The following is a 17,884-nucleotide window of genomic DNA, read 5'->3' as shown; positions in this document are numbered from 1 at the left end:
AACCAACACTAAGCAGACTATGTGCATTTTTTGAAGGCCATAAACACTGTCTGAATAGTAAGCAATTTTCTACAAATTCATTTATCAGATGTGGGCATTTGCATCCGATCCCTAATACCCTTGATCAGGTAGCTTCCAAGGCTATTGCAAAGAACATGTAAGCATCAATCACAGTCTGTGGGTCTGGAGTTACATGTAAGCCAAATCAGGTGAGGATGGTAGATTTCCCTCCTGAAGAGACATTAATGAATCAGATGGGTTTTCAAGGAGTAGATGTGATGTCACCATTTCTGTCAGGATCAAATGTTTCTGGGCAAGTTGGTGGGTTGGAAAATAAAATTCAACACAGATAAATGTGAGGGGGTACATTTTCAGAAGAATAGGGACCTAACTTAGCATTTAGAAGATGCAAGTCTAGGTTCTCAGAGCACAAATGCACCATTCACTAAAGATTGTATCACAGCTTAGTGAGGCCATTGAAAATTAAACCAAGTGCTAAGCTTTATTTCTAGAGGGATAGAATTGAAAAGTAGGGAAGTTATATTAAACCTTCATCAAATTTTGGTTAGACATACTTAAAGTACTGCATGCAGTTGTGGTTGCCACATCATAAAAATGATGCAGAAGCACTGGAGAGGGCACAGAGAAGATTTACAAGGATGATATCAATGCATGGGTGTACTTATCAGAAAAGGACTAACAGGTGGATCTCTTCTGTCTTGAAAAAAGCCTGAGGGGTGACCTAATAGGGGTCCTTAATATTATGAAAGGGTTTGACTGGGAGACAATATTTCTCTTATGGGGAAGTGTTTTATAAAGATTCATCATCACTTCCTAGTCTATCCCCATATTCAAAAAAACCACTAATCTGTATATCTTTTAGACCATATTCTCAACCTGCTCTACCATTTCCAACAATTCGGGCATATTCACCTCCAGATCTCTCTGTTCCTGCACCTCTTTTAGAATTCTGCCTTTTATTTTGTATTGCCTCTCCTATTCTTCCGACCAAAATATGCCAGCTGCAAGGTATCCACATATGCACCAGCTTGTCTATGTCCGTTTGAGATCTATCATTATCCACCTCAAAGTTCACAATATTTCCAGGTTTTGTCATCTGTAAATTTTGAAATTGTGACATACACTTCCAAGTGTAGGTCGGTGATGCAGGCCAAAAATGACAATAGTTCTAATACCCCACTGCATACCTTTCTTCTGTCTGAGAATCAATCCTTCACCACCATAGGCTGTTTCCTGTCAATTGATCATCATTGTATTGGTGATGGCACTTTCCCTTTTATTCCAGGGGCTTCAGCTTCACTGGCACTTTGTAAAATGCTTTTACAATGTCGATAACAACATCAACCTCATCAACATTTTCTACTACTTCTTCAAAAAGATCTATCAAGTCAGTTAAACACAATGTGTCTTGCACAAATTAATGTTTGATTTCCCTAATTAATCCACACTTATCGAAATGGCTGTTAATTTTCCCCAGATTATCGTCTCAAAGTTTTACTACTTCAGAGGTTAAATTGACTAGCCTGTAATTTCTGGGTTTAATCTTAGACCCTTTTTTTGAACAAGAGTAAATATTTGCAATTTTCTATTTCTCTGGCACCCAACGAGAAATGGAAGATTATGACTTACAACTCCATAATTTCCACTCTTATATTCCTCAGTATCGTTGAATGCATTCTATTCAGTCTGGTCAAACAGCCAGTCTTCCCAATTTCTCCTTTTTCAGAATTAATTTTTTAGCCTATCATGTATCTCAACTATCTCCTCTTTCACAACTACTCTGGCTGCAGTTTCTTCCTTGGTGAAGACATTTAGTGGTCAAGTATGCCGTCTTGCCAAATGTGAGCACCTTTTTGATTCCAAGTTGGCTCACCTCCTCTTATTACATTTTTATTTCTTGTATGCTCGAAGATGATTTTTTAATTGCCTTGTGTTAGCTGCCAGTCTCTGCTCATTATCTTACCTTGTCAAATTTCCCCTCAGCACCAGCTATACTTGTCATCCAGAAAGGTATGGCTTTGGTAATTTTACTCTTCTCACTCATAAGAATGTACCTTGACTATACCCAAATCATCTCATTGTTGTTCGATTACAGTTCTGAAGTCAATCTATGATTCCAATTTATTAGGACCAAACAATTCTCATAGAGGTGAAAATCTTCTCAATTTAGTATTTTTACTTCAGATTCTTTAGACCAAGGCTATCCCAGTCTAAATCATGTATTAACTCATGTACTAACTCATGTATTTCATTTTTGACCTCTCTGTAATTCACTGTAAATGTTCTCTACATCTTTTCTATTAGTTGTTTACATATAAGAACACATCCAATGTTGTAATGTTACCCTTTCTACCTTTTTCAAGGTCATGCCTAGTACAAATATGAAGATATTACAAATTAATGTCATGCCTAGTACAGATATGAAGATATTACAAATTAAAATGAAGATAAAGGTTGTTAAGTAGGCTAAAGCATAACATGTGACTCTTGGCATTTGAACTGCAGAATCTGTGACCAATACCTGATTCAATATTGACTTGAGTAAAAAAATCTCACTTGTGAAGATATGGGGAATGAGAAAAAAATGTCTTTGTGTGATGAATAGTAATGTCCTGGGACTCTGTACAAGGGTGGCAGAAGTAGAGACGATCAAAACAAAATTGGATGGTGAAGTAAAGGAAATAAACTTGCAGGGCAACAAGAATTGAATGGGAATGTGATTGATTAGTTTGCTCTGCAGACAGTGGCATGGACCTGATGGGTCAAATGACCTCTTTTTGTGCCACCATGACTTCTCTCCCTCTTGTGCAATCGGGGACAGCAGATCTGAACTGACTGGGGACAGGCCGCATGGAGGAGACATTGCTGGTTGTCATTGGAGTCGCATTGCTGAGGCCCAGGTCAGCGAAGGGGCTGAAATAATAGATGATGACGGTCCCCTATACTTAATCCTCTTTGTCACATCTCACTTGCCACTGATCTACAAACTTTCCTGATTCACAATAGTTTGCATCTGAAACATTGTACGGTTTCTTGCAAGTAGTTTTGGTAATGGCCTGAATGTCACAATTCAACTAGGGATACAACAGAAGTTTGGGTTTTATTTCAATAATCATATACGCAAGGAGCTAGAATCGGATCTAGGGTCAATATTTTTGATGGTCAAACAGGGTATTTGTATCTGGCCAATGTTGAACAGTGTAAAGATGCATCTCATTTACAATAGGCAATTAGAAGGGCCAATTGTAGAATCAACAGCTGAAATGGATTGCACACATCGTATACGGTTTCCAAAAATTTGAAAGTTGACCTCATACTTGCCAGTAATATCATTGTGGGCGGTGGTGCGGGTGTGGGAGGTCAGGTGAGAGGGAGGTGGATAAAAAGAGTATATAAAAAGGAGTGGGAAAGTGTCAGTCATTGCATTATAAGGCACTGGATGGAGGTAACTATGCTAGAATCTTTACTCTTCAACAACATTCTCAAGAAATTAGGCTGTCCTCTTGAACTCAAACCAGCCTGCAGGTGCAGCAGGTGGTCAGGAAGGCGAATGGGATGCTGGCCTTCATAGTGAGGGGGATTGAATATAAAAGTAGGGAGGTCTTGCTGCGGCTGTATAGGGCATTGGTGAGGCTGCAGCTGGAGTACTGTGTGCAGTTTTGGTCGCCGCACTTACGCAAGGATATTTTGGCCTTGGAGGGACTGCAGAGGAGGTTTACTAGGCTGATACCGGAGTTGAGGGGGTTGAGCTATGAGGAGAGGCTGAAGAAATTAGGCTTGTACTTGGAGTTCAGAAGAATGAGGGGAGATCTCATTGAGACATATAAGGTGATGAATGGGATGGATAGGATAGAAGTGGAGAGACTCTTCCCGCTCAGAAAGGACAGTAGGACTAGGGGCACGGCCTCAAGATAAAGGGGGGGGGGGGGGGGTGGGGCGGTTTAGAACGGAGTTGAGGAGGAACTTCTTCACTCAAAGGGTGGTGAATCTCTGGAATTCTCTGCCTGTTGAGGTGGTGGAGGCTGCCTCGCTAAACATTTTTAAGACGCGGGTTGATGGGTTTTTGATAAGCGAGGGGATTAAGGGTTATGGGGAGAGGGCGGGAATGTGTAACTGAGCCACGACAGATCAGCCACGATCTTATTGAATGGTGGGGCAGGCTCGAAGGGCTAGATGGCCTACTCCTGCTCCTATTTCTTATGTTCTTATACACAAGTATAGCTCCCCCCTATACTTGTGTATAGTGGGGGAGCTATACAATAAATGGCAGAACCATCAAAAGTATAAACACACAGAGGGACCTGGGTGTGCAAGTCCACAGATCTTTGAAGGTGGCAGCACAGGTGGAGAAGGCAGTGAAGAAGGTATGTGGCATGCTTGCCTTTATAGGACGGGATATAGAGTATAAAAATTGGCATCTGATGTTACAGCTGTACAGAACGTTGGTTAGGCCACATTTGGAGTGCGGCATCCAGTTCTGGTCGCCGCAATACCAGAAGGACATGGAGGCTTTGGAGACAGTACAGAGAAGGTTTACCAGGATGTTGGCTGGTATGGAGGGTCTTAGCTATGAGAAGAGATTGGGTAAACTGGGGTTGTTCTCCCTGGAAAGATGGAGAATGAGGGGAGACCTAATAGAGCTGTATAAAATTATGAAGGGTATAGATAGGGTGAACAGTGGGAAGCTTTTTCCCAGGTCGGTGGTGACAAACAGAGGGGCCACAGGTTCAAGGTGAGGGGTCGAGGTTTAACTCAGATATCAGAGGGACGTATTTTACACAGAGGATGCTGGGGGCCTGGAATGCACTGCCAAGCAGGGTGGTGGAGGCGGACACGCTGGCATCGTTTAAGACTTATCTGGATAGTCACATGAGCAGACTGGGAATGGAGGGATGCAAAAGAATGGTCAAGTTGGACCAATGAGCGGCGCAGGCTTCGAGGGCCTGTTTCCTGTGCTGTATTGTTCTTTGTTCAAACAAAATGACCTATCAAATTGTTTCAGATATATACATTTTAGAGATATTTTAAATCTTCCCAGAACTACATATGTATTTTCATCTTACGTTGACACCTAACTGCAACCCATCACATTTATCTTCTGCTAATTATTTAACATATAAAAATTTGTGAGTTACTAACTGCTATAGCAGTGACAGCAGGCTTAAAAGCTATAGCGTTAGCTCTTAAAAATGACTCATAAATTAGGAGTAAGGTATTCCTTTGGGCACTGGGTGACATCATGATGGAGGCATGTACAGTCCAAATTTGAAAAGCAGGGCGTTAAAAACTTTCCAAGATCAGCCAAAACCATTATAATAAATTATAAACTATTCTTTGCTTTTTAAAATTCAAGTAGCTTCAGCACTTTAGTTTACAAGGGACTCTATTCCTTGAAGCTGTAATTGTTAATATTTCAGAATTTCAATCTCCTAATTCAATAGATAAATATAAATTGTAGCTTTAACTTGAATTTGGCTAGCTACTCAACAACTTATTGTTTTCCACCAATTAACATTGTTTTGTTTATTTGGCGGTAATGTTGCAGTTACTTATGACTATAAGACTCTTAAAAATATTATGTTATACTGTTTAGGGCACTTTTATTCTGTGCACAGACAGAAACACATATGTTTATATCAATAAAAAATTACATCCAGATGCAATTTCTTCTCCACTCCAAATATTTGATATTTATAAGTTTCTATGTCAACAAGCATAGTGGAAATGACCTACATTTAGTTAGGTAGAAAGACTGGAGAAGTTGGGACTGTTTTCCTTGGAGATGATAAGGTGGAGAGAACACTTTGATAGAAGTATTCAAAATCATGAGCTCTCTGGACAATGTAGATAAGGTGCAACTTTAAAAGTTTATTTATTGGTCACAAGTAGGCTCACATTAACATTGCAACGAAATTGCTGTGAAAGTGTCGGATTGAGAACTAGAGGGTACAGATTTAAGGTAACTGACAAGCGAAGCAATGATGACATGAGCAAACATTGTAATTTGAAGATTAAAAGTATTTTCTCAATGCTAGTGTTAATGCTAGAGGGACTTTACTGTACAGTTTTTCGGGGGTCTTCAGGCATTGTGGTCTAACAGCAAACCTTTGCTCAAGTTCCCACACCTACCCTGAAGAAATTGCAGCTCACATCCTCCACAATAGCAATAAATAGCAGCTTTCCCTGTTGGACGCTTTAGCAGAACAGTTAGCTCGCTGTTTGTTTCTCATCTCAACATCTGCACCCACACATGGAATCTTATATTTACCCTTCTAACATCATCCAATGCATCTACTATCACTAGCGGACCATACAAATTTTTCCATTTGACTACAATCTACATTGATCACTACTGCAATTTTTGCAAAATATAAGTACTATTAATTTCAGATGTTTGCCACTCCTCAAACTCTCATTGACCCCACTGCTTCACTAGCTGGCTTTCAGGGTGTTACACACTACTGCACCTCCCATTTTAAGTTTCTCATAAACAACAGCTCTCCACGAAATGTTCAGGGTCTCATATTTCCTCTACCCTCACTAAAATTTAAGAGCTTGCAACGAACTTACTGCAGCAATCTCAGTATGCTAAATGCCCCAATCTCTTAAGAAATTCTCCCAACCCCATTCTCCATTATTTTCCCTTTCTCCTCCCTCTTCACCTGCTTTCCATCGATTAGCTGCCACTTTTCTCTCCTACACTCAACCGTTCCCTTTCTCTGTCTCTTCTTTCTCGCTAGTGATTATTAATAATAACACTAACAATCCAATATGAGATATAGTGTACTAGGTGTAGAGGAGAAATATCCTCCAATTAAATATCAGAACACCGAAATCATTGTTTTCAAATTCCAAACACTGTTCCTTAGCTTGTGACTCCATCATTCTCTAGCAGGACCTGGATTTCTGGCATTGTCTGGTCTGGGGAGAGGGAAGAAGATTGAGGGGGGTTGGGGGGGGGAGGGGGGGGGGGAGTGAGTCGGGGGAGGGAGGTGGGGGTGGGGTGAGTCGCGGGGGTGGATGGCCAAGAGGCATCTGGGAGGCCAGCGATCAGGAAGGGTGAGGACCTTTGCAAGCCAGCAATGCAGGCTTGCTGTGCTGGCCAGCGATCAGGAGGCTGGCAGCGGAGGTCTACTGCGCATGTGCTGATCTCCACTCTGACAGATTGGCGCATATGCAGTGGCCCAGTCAGTGCTACACTGCTAGATTTTCCAGCAGGGATAGGCCTTGCCCCTGAATCTCTGTGAGGCATTTTGCAGTGCACAGACTGAGGGAAATTCATTCTGAAAGTTCCGCTGAAAAAAAACAGCGGTAGTTACTCCAGTTTTTACATGAGTTCAGTATTTAGAATTCTTTTGGGAGAATACTGGCCAATCTATTTGCAGTTTTAGTTTCACATTTGATCCCAAGATGATACATGTTGGCTACATATTTGTGCTATCACAAACACTGTATATTTCCACCACTGTAATATTGCCCTTTGCTGTGTCTCAGTTCATTTGCTGCTGAAACCCTTCTTCATGCCTTTGTTACTTGACTATTCCAAAACATTCCTGACTGGACTGCATTCTATCCTTTGCAAACTTGAGACTATCTAAACTCTGCTGCTAATTTCCTAAGTCCCGTTTCAGTGCCACCACTGTGTTCACTGTCTTGCAGTGACCTCCAGTCAAGCAATGTCTTGATTTTAAAATTCTCACCCTTGCTCTCAAAATTCCTATGGTCTCATAGGGAATTTATTACTACTCTCATCACAACTCTCCACCAGTTCCACAATCGTCCAAGGAGTCTGCGCTCCTCTAATTCTGAAATCTGAAGCATGCCCTATTTTAATTGTTTCACCACTGATGGCTGCATATATCTTCGTTTTTAAAATTTTGTATTGAAAAATCCTACTGAAAACCACTTAGAATACAGTTCCACTCAAAAGGTATTACATATGATTATTTATCCCAAAATGCTTTATGAAGTTTGCAAATATGTCTTTGATAACAAATCAGAATATCTTATCCAGAGTTCCCTATGCTATTCCAAGTTATTGCACTGGATTTAATCATAACAGTCCATCAGCTGCAACAGAATCACCTATTCATGATGCGCTCATTATTTATTGTATGTATATACATTCTTTTAACCCATAAACAGAGAGGCAGGAAATATTTCAAATATAGGTTCAGTATTGCGAATTGGACACAGGGAGGGAGAAACAAACATACATATAGTACCAGTAACTCATTAATGCTTTAACTCCATAGAAACTGCAAGCAGCTCACCTTCAGTGACCAGAAACACATTACTGTTTGATCTATGCATTTGACATAATCTTAATACATTGCAAGACAATGTCATAATACTGGAGCTCCAGTAAGTCATACATAGCTTACAACTAGTAAAGCTGGTTCAGGAAAGCACAACTTTTCCAATCATAAGGGATATCAACTGCAGTGAATTAGGACCATGTCCAATTTGCACCAACTCATTTTACACTCATGAAGTCATATGAGAATTGTGTCAGATTTCCACACTGCTTGCAGAAGTAATTCAAATTAACAACGAAAAAAAACTCCGAAAAATGCTAAAGCTTGCTATGATTTCTTTTCCCTAACAAAATATCTGCCAGGGTGGCACGCTGTTAATGATATTGTAACTAGCTCTGGTAACTTAATCAAGAAACACAAATGAATTTAATTGGCTCATGAAAATTTTGCCTGGGGTCTTTGAATACAATCGGGCAACTTGATGCAAAATGCATCCTCATACCTGGGAAATTAGTCCAAAAAATGAAATTGAAAGTGAAGTTAATATTCCGTTGCAGCATTTCAGAGATGAACCTATTAAAAGCAATAATAACATACACATCTTCAAAGTTGCTGTTTCCCTACGGCAAAAAACGCAGATAAGACATAATATCATAGATGTATTTCTGAAGCACGAAGGACAGGAAAAGGCCAGAATCCATTAAGAAAGTTTGGACTAGGTACAATGCTTGACATTTTGAGTTTAATGCCAAGGCACTCGTAGAGGCAACTGCTGGATGTGAAATTGATTCAGTAATGCTAAGAGACCTAAATAGAGATTTCCTAAGAACTAGCATTAGGGGAAAACTTGCCGTCATCAAATTATCCTCCACTTGCCTTCTGCCTTAGGCCCAAAATAAAGGTTACAGCCAATTATCTATCCAGAGTATTTAAAGGCACCCTAAGCCAGACTGAAAAGAAAGACAAAAGCGGGAAGCAAGGTAGTAGCACTTGAAATATTTTCCTTTACCCTTGTCAACAGGCCATCGGGATGTTGGACTAGCTGGACCTTGTTCACCTGCAACAACCAGGAAGCAAGCTATCAAAAACTGACTTTAATTGAACGACAGATGAATTTACATTGACGGAACCCTTGTGAAAACTGCCAGTGCATAAATTAACAGATTAGTCATAATGATCTGTTAAACAACTGGGAATATCTGAGCTGACTCATTAATATACATTTTAATGACTGAATTTTTAAAAAAGATAAACATAGGTAAGCGTGTCTGGTGATGTTAGATCAGCATTATCTGCGTAGCTAAAAAAAAATTCTCATATTTTCAATGGCATAACTTTAAAATTATCTTTGTTTTCCCAGGTATTTTGAAAGGTGATTAGTAACAAACATTGTTATTTGTTATTCATAAAGCATACGTTAAGAGGTCTGTCCTCATTATTGCTGAAATTGCCAATAAAACAAGCACTGTATAATCCAAGCAATACTACAAACGCTAATAGATCTTTATTATCTATATATTCAATATGCATATATTTTAAGTAAGTTTAGACTTAAGTAGCCACATGTTTAAGGATTACGTGTGGAAGAAATGACATTAAAACTCAATTTGAAACTTGGCTCTTCTCTTTTACAGATTCAATATTGAAAAGGGTATAAGCTGCTGATTGTATATATTGACCTTCCAATGACTTTCATTAAGCCTGTGTTTGAGGCAATGTGGTTCATAGCTTGCCATGAGGAAAAACCATTTTAATCTTTCTTCTTTGATATTCTTAGGGTTGCCACTTAAATAACAACTGGCACAGGCCATCTACATTTTTCTTCAATAGCAAATGCATTTTTTAAAAAAGTAATCCTGAAATGTGTCCCTTAGGTTACTGATAATACACCTGAGGGAAGCAGCAATGCAATGCATTCTTGTCTTAATTTCTGCAGCTGCACATCACTTAGACTTTATGACTTACCAAGATTTCTTGGTGTGCGCTTCCTGCGATCCCTGAATGCAGCACCTGACTGCAAGGCCTCCAGCAGGCTATCCATCACTCCTGTTTCATTACCCTCTACAGAAGTGAAACAAGAAAATTACTTCAGTCTTGCAATATAAAAGTACATTCCTCTCAATAATATTTCAGTCCATACACTTCCAAAATCAAATGGTTAATATTGGTGGCTTTAAGGACAAGACTGTCATGTGTTGGATCACAAGATTAGACAAATGGGATGTGCAAATTTAAAACATAAGGCAACAGACAAAAATATTATTCCATGACAGATGCTATAACATGAATTTAATATAGATCAAAAATTCACTTCAATGTATACGTCTACATTCAAACCACAGCTTTAGATGTCAATAAATCAGCACTTCAGTAAACTCAATGAATAAAAATACTGGCAATCTGCAAAAAAAATGTTAGTGGCATAAAATACTCAGATGTCAACATTTTACAATAAAAAGGTTAGAAAACATTTCATTTTTATGTCTTTTACTTACTTTGGCTTCCTTCCTACCATGATAGAACTACGTGCCCAAATATTCTTTGTTCAGTTTGTAAAGCAGATAAGTAATGAGCAGACTACTTCATCATCTCAAATGTCATAGGAAGACTTGAAATATTATTGTTTGACTTCCCTGAAGATTGGTGGCCCACAGAGCCTATGACAGAATATTCCATCAGTCACAGACAGCCATCTATTTTTCTTTGCAATTAACCAAAGATGCCCCAAGAATGATCCTGCTCTCTCAGACTGGTATGAAACACAAATCTTCTTTTATATTGTTGTAAAAAGATTTTGAGAGATCTGGGTCTAGACGGGGTGCCATGCACTGCTCAAGGAAACCACAGATATTTGTACGTTGTCACTATATCATGGAGATCGGGACAAACTGCCATTATCTGAATCGGTATTCACTGAACTTATCAACCCAGCAACTTGTGCAGTTGACTTTAGTTTTAGTAACACCAAGTATGCCCAAATAAATGGTGTTGCCAAGAGATCCCTCTGGGCCCAGCATTTGCAATCATCTTTGTTGGCTTCCATGTGAAGCTCGACATTGATGGCATTACACCTAACTTACTAGCCCTTGCATAGTTCCAATACATAAATGAGATGTTTGCTCTATTTGAATCTGCAGCTGCGCTGGGAATTCCCTTACATTCCTTAACGGGATTTACCTCGTGCTTAAATTCATCTTTGAAACTGAGCAGTTATATCAGCTTCCTTTCCTCAATGTGCTAGTTGAGGAATCTGCCAGAGTTCTCCAATATTATTATATTGTATTATAATGTAATATTAGCCAATGTTCACTTGTCCATATACATGTTGGGATTCCTATAGTTCCATGATGTGATAAGGTTGACCTTCTCGACAACCTTGTTAATAGTCAATTGCAGCAAAGCCATCCTGCAGTACAATGGCTGTCCTGGTCAGATCATCGCTCACTACATATTAGTTAAACAGGTGAATGGGCTCCAAGGTAGTAATTTTTGGTTGTGAAAACTGTCTAGTCTACCGCATTACCCTGGACTTACGAGGTATCATAAAAATTTGAGTAGTAAAGCATGCTGGTTCATGCTTTTATGATGTAGTAGCAACATGAGTGGTATTCTCCACTAACAGGACATTGCTGTCAAGCCAAAGAGACACTCTGTCTATTACACAAATTAGTAATGTAGTACATGAATTTCAGTGCCATTTAGATGCCAGGTAAGTAGGTTGCACACTCCATTTACTAGCAGATCATGCCAAACAGCATATTCAAACAGCACATATTTGCACTAGGCACAGTATTGGCCATGCCCAAACAGCTTGTGCTTGCATAACTCAAAATGTAGTATCCAACGTTAGATGTGATTCTGTGATTGACAGCACTTGCTAAAGAATTCTGATTGTGCTAAGAATTACACTGTCAACCAATTCAAGATTATCAGTAGGACACACTCATGCATTCAAGAAGCTCCATATAGTTACAGATAGGGCCCTGTCCTTTGCAGACAGAAAGAGCATGTCCAGCTGTTGCACATTTTCAACTGAAATAAAGTTCATGGGGTCAGTCATTCCCTTGTTCATTCCCCAGGGCAATAACTTGACTATTTATAGTCGACCGAAAGCTTGGCATTTAGTAGTTCACTGGTGCATTCTCCATGGCAATGTTTCTACCAGAGTCCATTTGCCAACCAAATTGCACTCTCTTCTTATGTAGCATAAAGCTTTGTTCCCTTTACAACTGGCACGCTTGCATTCTGTCCTGATGAATGCAAGACAAAAAGCTTTGACAAACATGTCTCTTTTTTTCAGAAATACTCAAATTCTGTATTGCCAAACGGCTATTATCTTTTAGTTGAACATGACGTAAATCTGTAAAAGAGGCTAAAATATTTTATCTTCCCAGGCAATCATTAGTAAAGGTTGCCACTATAGCTCCAAAAATATCAACTTTTCTGGAACTATAAGAAATACAGGTTCATCTATATAAACTGATGCTCTGGTTACCAAGAAATGAAACAGACATTAAAGCAGGGCATGAGGACTAGTTTAAAGCAGGAAAAGGTGAATTAAAAGCCAAAGTGAGAAACTATTTCTTTAGACAAAGACGAATCAACACTTTCCAGGAAAAAAAGTGGAGGCCAAGAGGAAATATTGAAAGAAAACCACTAGAATAATTTAAGAAATATATTGATGTTAAAGTAGGTGAATTTGTTTGGTGCTCCTGGATGAATGAATTAGCATGGTCTGAATAGTCATCTTCATCTGTAATAATCTTATTTTATGTATAAGAGACTTTTCTCAGTTATAAAGAGCTAAGTTGCAATGGTAAAGAATCTTCCTTCGCTCTCTTCTACATTACAATGGATTTTCTTTTCTATTTCTGAAGGAGCACTCAGAATTAGATTGGAAAGCCCAGTTAATTCCCCTTGGAGACCATTCACTGATTGAATCTCGAGGCAAGTCTTCTCTGGGTAAAGTGTTTTGATATTTCATTCTTTGTATCAGGGGACGTAGTCATATGAAGAACATGGCAGTTCTTGAAAGTAGATCCATTTCACCTGAACAAACCTATCCAGTGATGTTCAGCCAACAAATAACTTCAAGTAGTAGTTTTATTATAATCAAAGCATTAAAAAAAATCCTGATTTAGCCATATTTGCTGCACGTTTCCTTCCATCATACACTGAAGGTAAGAAGGGAAAGTTCAAAGGGGCAAGTTTTTTTTATACAGAGGGGTAGGTGCCTGACATGCACTGCCAGTGGCAGTGGTGCAGGCAGATATGACAGGTGCATTTGAAGGGCCTTTTAGATAAGCAAATAGAATAGGGGAATAAGGATCAAGGGCAGGCAAAACGGATCAGTTCAATTCAGCGTCACGTTGAGCACAATATCGTGGGCTGAAGACCCGATCCTGTACTGACTATTCTCTGTTCTATGTATTGTATCAAAATGAAAATCTGTTCCTTTACAACTTTTAAATGGAATAAGTATGGCGATAAAATAGTTGGTTTCAACTGACTGCACCAACTACATTGCAAAATCAGCTTGTCTAAACATGATGATCCTTGGTCTGATCAGAATAAATAAATATATAATGAAAAACATTTAAAATAAACAGTCTCACTGTTTGAGTTATACAAATGCACTATGGGGTTTATAGTGGACATGCTTTGAGTATCAATATGTTCTTACTGGGGACAGCTAAAACGCAAAGAAAATTACCATTTTTTAAAGTAAAGAGCATACTTAAGTTCAATAACATAACAGAATTTGATAGCTTTGTGACATGACAGTATGTCAGGACAAAAGAACCAAATGTCTGGTTTTTTTTGAGAGCCTGAAAATGTGGCCACACAACTTCAGCAAATTTTTAGTTTATCAACTAATGAGTCCATAAGTCAAACGTGATGGGATTCCAATACAAGTGATAAATATAAATTTCTTTGTACCAACACCTACATTCGCACTATTTTTATTATGGATGGAAGATTAGACAACATTAGAAAAATCAAGATGAATTCATTTACCCATAATCAAAACCTGAGTATCCAGCCATTTTCATGAAAATTCTTGTGTTAAACTAGTAACTCTGCCTGATGCAATTAAAGAAGAGATCTTGTATTGAAAACCCAATATTTAGCTTCACTTTGGTTGTTTTATGATTAACTTTTAATTTTCATTTAGTAATTATGCTTTTGTATATTCTTCTAAATAAGATGATCATGTATACAAGATTTCCCCAACTTCTCAAAATTGCTAAATAAACCTCAATGTTACAACAATATCATCTTCCTGATGCATATTCCAATACGATGTTAGTTTTAGATTCTCATTCCAGCTTTATAGATTAGTAAAAATTATCTATTTTTGTTGCCAAACGCTTCAGCAACTTCTGAACTATTTTGTTTTGTAAATGGAAAGACAATAAGCACTGGAATTCTCCAGTTGTTTATGCTGGTGGGATTTTATTTGATTTATTATTGTCATGTGTATTAACATACAGTGAGAAGTATTGTTTCTTGCGTGCTATACAGACAAAAACATACCATTAATAGAGAAGGAAACAAGAGAGTGCAGAATGTAGTGTTACAGTCATAGCTAGGATGTTGAGAAAGATCAACTAAATTCAAGTCCATTCAAAAGTCTGACAGCAGCATGGAAGAAGCTGTTCTTGAGTCAACTGGTATGTGACCTCAGGATTTTGTATCTTTTTCCCAAAGGAAGAAGGTGGAAGAGAGAATGTCCGAGGTCCTTAATTATGCTGGCTGCTTAGCCGAGGCAATGGGAAGTGTAGACAGAGTCAATGGATGGGTGGCTGGTTTGCGTGATGGATTGAACTACACTCATGACCTTTTGGTTTCTCATGGTCTTGGACAGAGCAGAAGCCATACCAAGCTGCAATACAACCAGAAAGAATGCTTTCTGTGGTGCATCTGTGAAGGTTGATGAGAGTTGTAGCTGACATGCCAGATTTCCTTAGTCTTCTGGGAAAGTAGAGCCATCGATGGGCTTTCTCAACTATGGTGTCAGCATGGGGGAAATAGGACAGGTTTTTGGTGATCTGGACACCTAAAAACTTGAAGCTCTCGACCCTTTCTACTTCATCCCCATTGATGTAGACAGGGGCATGTACTCCTTTATGCTTCCTGAAGTCGACGATAACCTCCTTCATTTTGTTGACATTGAGGGAGAGATTATTGTTGCTGCACCAGTTCACCAGATTCTCTATCTCATTCTCGTATTCAGTCTTGTCATTGTTTGAGATGTGACCCACGACAGTGGTGTCGTCAGCAAACTTGAAAATCAGATTGGAGGGGATATTCTGGTCTTCTTGGTTTCTCAGTGGTGTGGGGTGCAGTAAATGCGAAATAAGAACATAACATAAGAAATAGGAGCAGGAGTAGGCCATCTAGCCCCTCGAGCCTGCCCCGCCATTCAATAAGATCATGGCTGATCTGTCGTGGCTCAGTTCCACATTCCTCTCCCCATAACCCTTAATCCCCTTGCCTATCAAAAACCTATCAACCCGCGTCTTAAAAATATTGAGCGAGGCAGCCTCCACCACTTCAACGGGCAGAGAATTCCAGAGATTCACCACCCTTTGAGTGAAGAAGTTCCTCCTCAACTCCGTTCTAAACCGCCTCCCTTTTATCCTGAGGCTGTGCCCTCTAGTCCCACTGTCCTTTCTGAGCGGGAAGAGCCTCTCCACCTCTATCCTATCCATCCCATTCAACATCTTATACGTCTCAATGAGATCTCCCCTCATCCTTCTAAACTCCAACGAGTACAAGCCTAGTTTATTCAGCCTCTCCTCATAGCTCAACCCCCTCAACTCCGGAATCAGCCTAGCAAACCTCCTCTGCACTCCCTCCAAGGCCAAAATATCCTTGCGTAAGAGCGGCGACCAAAACTGCACACAGTACTCCAGCTGCGGCCTCACCAGTGCCCTATACAGCTGCAGCAAGACCTCCCTACTTTTATATTCAATCCCCCTCGCTATGAAGGCCAGCATCCCATTCGCCTTCCTGACCACCTGCTGCACCTGCAGGCTGGGTTTTTGCGACTCAGGCACAAGGACCCCGAGGTCCCTCTGCACCGTCGCATGCTGCAGTTTTTCGCCATGTAAGTAATAGTCCTTCCTACCAAAGTGGACAACCTCACATTTGCCAACATTAAATTCCATTTGCCAGTTCCTGGCCCATTCCCCCAGCCTATCTAGATCCTTCTGCAGACTCTCCACACCCTCCGCACAATTTGCCGTTCCAACAATCTTGGTATCATCAGCAAATTTCGACACCATACACTCGGTTCCCTCCTCCAGATCATCTATATAAATGGTGAATAGCTGAGGCCCCAGCACCGATCCCTGGGGCACTCCACTAGTCACCAACCGCCAATCCGAATAGCACCCATTGACCCCCACTCTCTGCCTCCTATTTGACAGCCAATCCTCTATCCACGCTAACACCCTACCCCCAACTCCATGCCCCCTGACCTTCTGCAATAACCTCTTGTGAGGCACCTTGTCAAACGCCTTCTGAAAATCCAGAAAGACCACGACCACCGGCTCTCCTCTATCCACCGCCCTAGACACATCCTCATAGAACTCCAATAAATTTGTCAGACACGACTTCCCCTTAACGAAACCGTGCTGCATCTGCTCTACCAAACAATTCTCCTCAAGATGCCTCGCTATTTTCTCCTTGATCACGGATTCTAACATTTTTCCTCCAACAGACATTAAACTAACCGGCCTATAATTCCCCGCCTTTTGCCTGCCACCCTTCTTAAACAACAGCGTAACATTAGTCGTTTTCCAATCTTCCGGCACTTCCCCGGAATCCAGTGACGTTTGGAAAATAATCACCAAGGCATCCACTATCACCTCCGCCATTTCCTTCAGAACCCTTGGATGCATTCCATCCGGTCCTGGGGACTTGTCCACAATCAGTCCCTCCAGTCTGTTGAGCACCGCCTCTTTAGTAACAATAATGTCATTCAGGCCCTCCACTCCTACCATCTTTCCATCGCTAACTTCCGGCAAATTATTCACGTCCTCCTCCGTGAAGACCGAAACAAAAAAGTTATTCAGGGCCTCAGCCATTTCCCCATCCTCTACCACTAAGTCCCCCCTCTCATCCTCTAAGGGTCCAATGTTCACCCTAGCCAGCCTCTTCCTTTTTATGTATTTATAAAAACTCTTGCTTTTTTTTATATTAAGCGCTAGCCCAGCTTCATAGTTTATCCTACCCTTCTTTATCAATTTCTTTGTCATTCTTTGTTGACATTTAAACCTCTCCGAATCCTCTTCTCGCCCACTACTCTTAGCTACTCTAAACGCATCCGCTTTTAATTTAACACTTTCCTTCACCTCCTTCGTTATCCACGGCTGATTACCTCTCCTCCTCCGATCCTTTTTAACCATCAGAATAAATTTCTGCTGAGCACCAAGAAAGATCTCCTTAAAGATCCTCCACTGTTCCTCAGCAGACCTACCTTCCAACACACTCCCCCAATCAACATTCGCCAATTCCTCTCTCAATCCCACTGACACTGGTGCCACCAGAAAAACCTACCGCTGGTGTACATGGTGCACCACCTCTTACCAGGAGAA

General features: G+C 40.2%; 1 protein-coding gene across 4 annotated transcripts in view; it reads right to left on the bottom strand.

Moving 5' to 3' along the window:
• The window catches only part of diaph2 (diaphanous-related formin 2), an 814,006-nt gene that overhangs the window by 104,495 nt on the left and 691,627 nt on the right, over positions 1-17,884 (bottom strand). For 3 of the 4 annotated variants that reach the window (XM_080187721.1, XM_080187722.1, XM_080187723.1), the window contains 2 exons: positions 10,245-10,340; positions 9,289-9,336 (listed from right to left, as the gene is read on the bottom strand). In XM_080187721.1, the coding sequence (XP_080043847.1) occupies positions 9,289-9,336; positions 10,245-10,340 (144 nt within the window). The remainder of the gene's footprint in view (positions 1-9,288; positions 9,337-10,244; positions 10,341-17,884) is intronic. The other variant, XM_080187724.1, reaches the window with a different exon arrangement.

The sequence above is a fragment of the Carcharhinus amblyrhynchos genome, chromosome 4 (assembly GCF_965287045.1).
Source record: "Carcharhinus amblyrhynchos chromosome 4, sCarAmb.v2.hapA, whole genome shotgun sequence".
NCBI classification, from domain to species: domain Eukaryota; kingdom Metazoa; phylum Chordata; class Chondrichthyes; order Carcharhiniformes; family Carcharhinidae; genus Carcharhinus; species Carcharhinus amblyrhynchos.
This window is presented reverse-complemented; position numbering and strand designations above follow the sequence as displayed.